The 7,955-nt window shown below is 40.4% G+C and overlaps 1 protein-coding gene across 3 annotated transcripts in view; it reads left to right on the forward strand.

The window, feature by feature from the left end:
• Window positions 1-7,955, forward strand: part of igf2bp3 (insulin-like growth factor 2 mRNA binding protein 3) — a 21,917-nt gene that overhangs the window by 8,828 nt on the left and 5,134 nt on the right. For 2 of the 3 annotated variants that reach the window (XM_035681550.1, XM_035681551.1), the window contains exons 4-11: window positions 2,261-2,312; window positions 2,595-2,658; window positions 3,401-3,679; window positions 5,656-5,790; window positions 6,186-6,308; window positions 6,439-6,574; window positions 7,482-7,613; window positions 7,801-7,869. In XM_035681550.1, coding sequence (XP_035537443.1) covers window positions 2,261-2,312; window positions 2,595-2,658; window positions 3,401-3,679; window positions 5,656-5,790; window positions 6,186-6,308; window positions 6,439-6,574; window positions 7,482-7,613; window positions 7,801-7,869 — 990 coding nt within the window. The remainder of the gene's footprint in view (window positions 1-2,260; window positions 2,313-2,594; window positions 2,659-3,400; window positions 3,680-5,655; window positions 5,791-6,185; window positions 6,309-6,438; window positions 6,575-7,481; window positions 7,614-7,800; window positions 7,870-7,955) is intronic. The other variant, XM_035681552.1, reaches the window with a different exon arrangement.

Here is a 7,955-nt window from a genome sequence, read left to right on the forward strand (position 1 = left end):
CCTTTAAAATCATGAAATTATTTATTTTGATATTTTTCCACACACACAACACACACACACACACACACACACACACAACACACACACACACACACACACACACACACTCACTCTCACTTTCTGTGACAAATTATTCACAAAACCATGTTAGAATTGATCATGCAAAACTGTCCTTGGATATATAATTGAAACTTGGACAAGTTCTTTAGATGTTTAAGGTTAAGTTTCTACAGAGGATATAAAGTTGAAGCAGTAAACTGATTCTCAGGGTATTTTTTTTTTTTTAAATCTCAAATATAAGCAACTTATTGTTTTCCCTAAAGGGTTAAAGGGCAAAAAGATGTCATGTAAAAATGATAAATATCAATAAAAATGGTGAGCTGTAACATGGTCATGGCCACTGCCTGATTAGAAAAAAAAGTGTTAAGCAACAGTCGTGTGTGTTTCTTTCTCTGCATGTGATAAGCATTTAATTTAAAACTCTGGTATTCAATGTCGGCTCCACATTCTGCTTTGATTACATACTGATCTACTAGGCACACGTACATTTGTCTGTACTTTAATTTCAACACTTTAAAGTTGTCTGACAAATTTCACTGAAGCTTTTATTCAGATCATTTGTCAAACTCAAGATCCCACTTTTAACTTCCATGTGGATTCCCATGTGCCAGTAAGCACAGCTTTACGTGACTTTTTTTTTTTTTTTCCTCCATTGCAGAGGTTTAGCTGTTAGTGTGTGCATGTAGTGTTGAATTAAATTTTCTGCTCCATAAAGACTGTAAGCCTAATCAGAATTGTTTTGTTAAATTGCACAATTAAGCATTTTCTAAATTGTTAGATTTTAAGGTTAATACATGGCTTTAGATTTCAGTCTGATTCACTCACGGTGATCAAATGGCTACGGACGGACTCAGTGTTTTGTAATGGTGGACTCGCTTTGCCTACGCATGTCCCTCAACTGCAGCTCCAGATCCACCCATGTTCCTAGCATGTAGCGAGCGAGCTGTTTGCTTTCTCAAAAGGTGACATGGAGGTTTCTCTCCCTCGGAGGGGGAGGGGTTAGAAGAATGGAGGAACAGACTAGAAAGGGATCTTTTGATGCAAAGGCCTTGTATGTATCTTATCAGGTAGATAAGACAATGGGTCATAGTGTGTGTGTGTGTGTAGCCCTACAGCGAGAGAATAGTGGTGAGAGTAGTGGCGTGTTCATAAGCTGTAGTGGGTGGGTGGGCCTGGGCTGTTTCCCCTTCCCTTCCATGTGCGCCGATTCACAGAATGTGTAGCATGAACTCGCACCCCTCCCCCAGCCACTGCTTCCTGCTGGAATGTACCCCACCCTTTCCTGAATGGCCTGGATTCCCATTGGCCAGGCTTGGTAGATGGACAGGCAGCTCATCCAGCCAGTAGCCAGCAACTCTTGGCTTCAGGGAACTCATATCAGAGCTGGAGCAGCCAATGATGGGGAGTGGAGATGGCAGGGGGCGGGAGGTTGCTTGGTTGGTGGGTTGGTGGAGTGGGGGGGGCAGGGACTCATTCTTGTTGGCTAGAAAGTGGGGTTGAGCTCTTGGGGGTGTGGCCTTGCGTTAGACTGAGCATGGTCGGATGTCTTAGCTTAGCTTAGAACCCTCGCTCCCCCTCTCGCCCACATTTGATCACATCTATGAATTGAAATCCTGTGGTCTCCAGATTTGGGCAGGTGGCCAGCGTAGGTTTGCTTTCTTTTGGATGCATTTTCTAATAAAGCAACAATTTGCTATTTGCCTTTTTATGTATGATTCAGTATACTGGCATTTAAAAATGTATTTAATTTTGCCAATATATTAATAAAACTAACAATTTAAAGCAGCTATAGCTTTATGGATTATTTGTGGATAGTTGAAGATTTAAATTTTTTTAAATCCATGTATGTTAGATGAATAGTGGGCTGTTTGTAAATCTCACCTTTATTTTCTAATTTTACAGTAAATAAATAGGTACTTTTGAAATAAAGACTGTTGAATGTTATAAAATACACTCAGTTCCTGGAACTCCATGCAAGTGCCCTAAGGGGGAGGTGTCATAATTTGAGATAGACAGGCTTTTACAAGAAGGTAGCAAATTTATCCACGTAACTCAACATTGAACTCTGGGGTTCAGAATTAATGGAGTGTGTCCTTGCAGCAAGCTGAGCTGGTTCCCATATATAGCTTCTACTCACTAACAGGTTCTGGTCAAAGCCTCCAACGTCTGAGTAATCATGGCTTTTCTTTCTTTCTCCCAGGTTTTGGATGGTATGCTTGCTCAATATGGTGCAGTAGAGAGCTGTGAACAAGGTAAATACACACTTAAGCTTTGTCGCAAATTTGTTTGAAACATAATTCATCACCTTGCCCCAACATGCACACTTATACTGCATTCACAGTTAGTGTCACCTTTTTATTACAACCCTGCAATCTTTTTTTTTTGTCTTTTATTATGCAAAATAAAAGTACATCATTGCAGACTTTACAAAGTAGTTTTTTTTTTTTTATAATTGTTGAAGTAAAAGTAGCCCATGGTGGTAAATTGTGTCACTGAATGTGTGTGAATTGACTCTGCTGTCTGCTCCCCCACAGTAAACACTGACACAGAGACTGCAGTAGTCAATGTTCGATATGCAGCCAAGGACCAGGCCAGGCTGTGAGTATACACACGCACACACGGTCTATTAACATCATTTATCTCCAGCTCATCTATCTCGTCTTTGACATGGATCTGTTGAAGGTTTACACTTTACCCAACATTCTCTATTGGAAATTATATTAACTTCCTCTATCTAGTGGTCTTACAGAGGGGGGACGAGATAGATGAAGCTGGAGGGGGGGGGGAGAGAGTCTGTGTGTGTTGGGGGGGGGGGTAAATTAGCCATCTGGTGCCCCCTGGTGGACATGAATCATACTACAGTGTTGCGCTCTGCACGAGTGGTTGAAGAAGTCTCCAGGCATAATTGATTGTTTCACTACAAAAATAAATCCTTGGGACTGACAGCGCAGATATGTATTAGGTATGAATGCTGTCTTGAGGTCGGAGGGAATTTTCCGTAGCTCACGAGAAGTGGTGATTGACCACTGCCCTTCAGGATGTTGGGCTTGTAAGGGAGGTCTTTCCTCCTCGTCCCTTATACCCATTATTTGAGACAATAAACCTTATCAATTTGTAACAAACCTCTTGATTATGTTTCAATGTTCCCACTCCTTGGATTCTTCCATTGATGAGGAGTTGGTACAGAAATCAGATGTGAAACGTTGTGTGCCTCAACAGAAATTAGTTTGGCAGTTGATCCACTCAGAGCATTTCACTTCAAGCCTTTCTCTGCTTTTAAATCAAACCCACTTAGGGCAATCAAGAGTTTTAGAGACTGACTTCTCTTTATGCTCCCCAGGGCAATGGAGAAGCTGAATGGATCTATGATGGAGAACTATGCCTTGAAAGTGTCCTATATCCCAGATGAAACAGCTGCACCAGAGGGTCCTTCAGCGGGAGGCAGAAGAGGCTTTAACGCCCGTGGACCTCCTCGATCTGGCTCTCCAGGTTTGGGTGCCCGGCCCAAAGTGCAGTCAGACATCCCACTGCGCATGCTGGTTCCCACACAGTTTGTAGGGGCAATTATCGGCAAGGAGGGTGCCACTATCCGCAACATCACCAAACAGACCCACTCAAAGTACGTACACAGAGGTCAGAAATTGTGTATTAAAATAAGCAGATTTTTAAACCAACTTTCATCAAAAAAGTACCATGGACAAATGACACGCTGATAAAATTCTGAAAAATTGAGCAGAGGTGAAAAACAAACATCTATAAAGTAAGACTTTGCAGTTATAATGTGGACCTGAGAAATGCAAGGTACTGCTTCTGTGACATAACTGACAAAAAAAATGATGAAACTTGTGCTGCCTTTGCTACTTTTGACAGGCTGACAAACCCTCCTGTGTCAGTAGCCCGCCCCTGAACTTTTATGCTCTAAAACATGCAAAGAATTTGTCTCCTGCTTCACTGACAAATATCAAAGTTACACTTCCTCTCAGTCTCCCCATATCAGGTATAGGGTGCATCCACGTAAAACCAATTCACTTAGCATGATACAATTTCAACCTATCAAAACCATGTAACTTCAAAGGAAATTGTGCAACATTTTAAATCTTCCAATTGTGGCCTTGCCTCAAATGGTTTTTAACTGCATGGCATTAGATTTTCTACTAATAGTCAACACTTCTCTACTCTGTACTCATGCTTTGAAAAATGCTATTATCAAGCCACTCTTAAAAAAGAACAATCTAAACAACTCTAATGATCAATTACATGCCCATATCAATCACTACTTTATAAAATCGTTAACAATTTAGTTTTTCAACAGTTTAACACCCTTTTGGCCCTAAACAATTAAGATGTATTCCACTTAGGAGTCCAACTACACCCCAGCACAGAGACAGTTCTTCTTCAGTTCTTGAATGACACCCAATTAAACACAGGCGGTGGAAAAGTTTACATGTTAGGATAATTAGATCTCAGGGCTGCATTTGACATGGTCGACTACAACATATTACTAGACTAGACTGTTACTAGAGAGTTGAAAACTGGGTCTGGCACAGGGCTAGACTGGTCTTAATCCTATTTCGAGGACCAGGACTATTTTGTTGATCATTCTTAGGTCTCGTCTGTTCAACATCATCCTGCTCTGACCAGCGCAGATAATAGTGATAATAAACTTTATTTATAAAACCTTTCAAAAAACAATTGTACTGTACATTAGAAAACAACAAGATCTTAGAATTATGCAGATGACGCTCAGATTTATATAACTATACCACTGGGTGTCAATGGTCCTATACAAGAATTGCACATAAGATCGTTGTTGAAGAAAATGTTTGAGTAATATCATTTAACAAATCAGATTGATTAAAAAAAACAGTGCTTAGCTTCAGTTGCTAACATTAAAGACCACAGCTCTTATCACCCTAAGAACATACAAAGAATTAAGGGACTAAAGGGCCTCAGCAAAATTCAGAAAAACTTGTCCATGCTCTTATCTTCAGCAGGCTCGACTACTGTAGCGCTGTTTTCACAAGTCTTGCTAAAAAGTCTATCAGACAGCTGCAGCTGATGCAGAACGCTGCTGCTCAATAAGACCAGGCAAGTGGAAACCAGTGCAAAGAACAGAGCTGATGTGTTCCAAAGAATTTACTTTTTTTTTTTTTTATTTTTTTTTTTTTTTAAGCCCTGAATGGTTTAGGGCCAAACTTTATTTCTGATCTGCTGCTGTGTTATGAACTGTCCAGACCCTTCAAGACCACCTGGGACAGGTCTGCTTACTTTTCCCGGTGTCATAACTAAACATGAAGAAGCAGCAGGTCTACTCAGACTCAAAAAAGCCTAAAGCCCTGATTTAACGGACTGAAGTTAAAACTGGGACTATTTAATCATATCTCACATTGCACTGTAGCTGCACTCTGTATTCCTTTTTAATCTATATTCTAGTTAAGCTTAATTAAAGCTTCTTTTTAACTGTCTTTTTTTTTTATTTTTTTTTTATTTATTTTTTTTACATGTATTAATGCCTTTGTCTTATGCAAAGCACTCTGAATTTCCTTAGTGCTGTAAGGTGCTATACAAATAAATTCTGCCTTGCCTTTACACCAGGATCGACATCCATAGGAAAGAAAATGCAGGTGCAGCAGAGAAGCCCATCACAATTCACTCCACCCCTGAAGGTTGTTCGAATGCTTGTACAACCATCATGGAGATCATGCAGAAAGAAGCTGTCGACACCAAGTTGTGAGTTTGTGCCCAAACAAAATCTGAGTATTTGCCCCTAGTTCAGCTTGGTTCTGACAGTTTTATGTGACACCTACAAACTTGTGAAAGAGAGGAAGTGGTCATTTTGCTGTACACCCATGGCCTAATCAGATTTCCAGTGATGTAGCTGTTTTCCCGAAGCTCTAAGTAATTTGTTGTGATGCACAGCCGTGTTTATAATTGGCAGAAGTTTGTGGTTGAAGATAAATGCCTGTGGGGGGGGAAAAAAAGAAACTTAACTGGCCAGGTACAAGGAGTGTGAAAGAAATGTATATAATGTAAAATAATAACGATTCACAACATGTTGACAAAATAGACATTGGTAGAAGTCTGAGCTTGAATGTTTAGTTACTGTTTATTTCTGTCTTGTGCAGTACTGAGGAGATTCCACTGAAGATACTCGCACACAATAACTTTGTAGGAAGATTAATTGGCAAGGAAGGACGCAACCTGAAGAAAATTGAGCAGGATACAGGGACCAAGATCACAATTTCACCGTAAGACCTTTTGAACTCACTATTTCTTGCAGCCTATTTGTAAGTGCTACTTAGCATGGCATGCATATTTAATGTTGTAGTATTTGCTTTGGTGTCAGAATTTATACTCCCCTCCCCCTCCATTGTCCAGTCTCCAGGATTTGACCCTATACAACCCAGAGCGGACCATCACAGTGAAGGGCTCCATCGAGGCGTGCTCAAGAGCAGAGGAAGAAGTGATGAAGAAGATCAGGGAATCGTACGAAAGTGACATGGCTGCTATGAATGTAAGCATTTTTGACATTTATTCAACAAGGGGAGGGGAAAAAAAAATTTCTTCAAATGGGAAGTATAAATTCTCTTCTGGAAAGTTTCCACTGACCAATTGCTTCAAAGTGATACACCATAGATAATTACTGTGACTAAGTTTACATAAAAACAAGAAACCAGAAAATATTTTTTAGGAAGTGCTACCATGCACAACAGTGATCTGCCATAGCAGCACTTTCATATCCTGAATCGTTGTCATGTACAAATTCACACACTCAAACCTTTCAGAAACAATGCTTTTCCAGCAGGATTATATTGTTAGTTTTTCTTGTGCCTTAAGTCTGACAGATTTCCGTTTGTCTAGAAAATATATTTGAGAATCCAAAACAAGAGTGGTCAGACTAAATTCATTGACCGCAGTTCCTCAACTTTGAGCTTACTGCTTTCAATGCAAAAAAAGTTGCTCTGAGAATGATTTTCTTATTTTTTTAGTTTCTGTCTTCACTTACGTGTGAGGTTTGATACAAATCTTCTGGGGGGTTTTCTTGCCCCTGGCTGTTCAAAATGTTCACTGTAGTGTCACCAGGAGAGGCCTATTGTACACATAAGTGTAATAAGTATAACTTACTTTCTCCCTCCATCCTTCCCTGTTTACAAATTGTGGGGTGTTTTTATAACTTCTGGCTAGGGATATTGATAAAGAAGTGCTGTTCAGAAGTCACCTAGCTATTCTGTATAATACAGTTGCAAACAGTCATATGCATCACATTATAACCTCAGGTACAACTGTTTGTATTAACTTTAAAAATGTCAAACTATACAATTTGCATTTGTTTTTCTCACTTCCTGAGCTGAGAGTGACTCTTAGTAAATATGAGTAATGTTGTTGATGTTTTTAATAGAAATGTTCTTATTTCTTTCCAGCTCCAGTCCAACCTGATTCCAGGCTTGAATCTGAACGCTTTGGGTTTGTTCCCCAGTGGCGCACCAGGCATGGGTCCCTCCATGTCCAGTGTCCCACCTCCTGGAGCCCACGGTGGATGCTCATCGTTTGGAGTAAGTGACAGTCTCCTTTTCGCATCCAGTACAGTGGTCACTACCATTACAGGACTGGATTTTTTTTTTATTTTAATCTAGACATGCTGCAACTCTTGGGTCAGGCTAGTGAAAACTACAATTCATTCAAACAAAAGCAGACACTTGGTCTTTAGCAACTCAGTTTTATGTTTCTTTTTTCCTTTAGTGCAGTCCTTTTGGGGGTGAGGGGCCATTTTGGGCTTCAATGCTGTCGGCGAGCAGCCAGCCCCTTGCTGTAAGTCACCCGTCCCAAAGTGGTTTGCACGGCTTGTGGCTGCTCGCTGCGGGATTGGGGGGGGGGGCAGTGTTTGCTACATCAAA

The sequence above is a fragment of the Morone saxatilis genome, unplaced genomic scaffold (assembly GCF_004916995.1).
Source record: "Morone saxatilis isolate NCDOM2014 unplaced genomic scaffold, NCSU_SB_2.0 Contig9, whole genome shotgun sequence".
Taxonomy (NCBI): Eukaryota; Metazoa; Chordata; class Actinopteri; family Moronidae; genus Morone; species Morone saxatilis.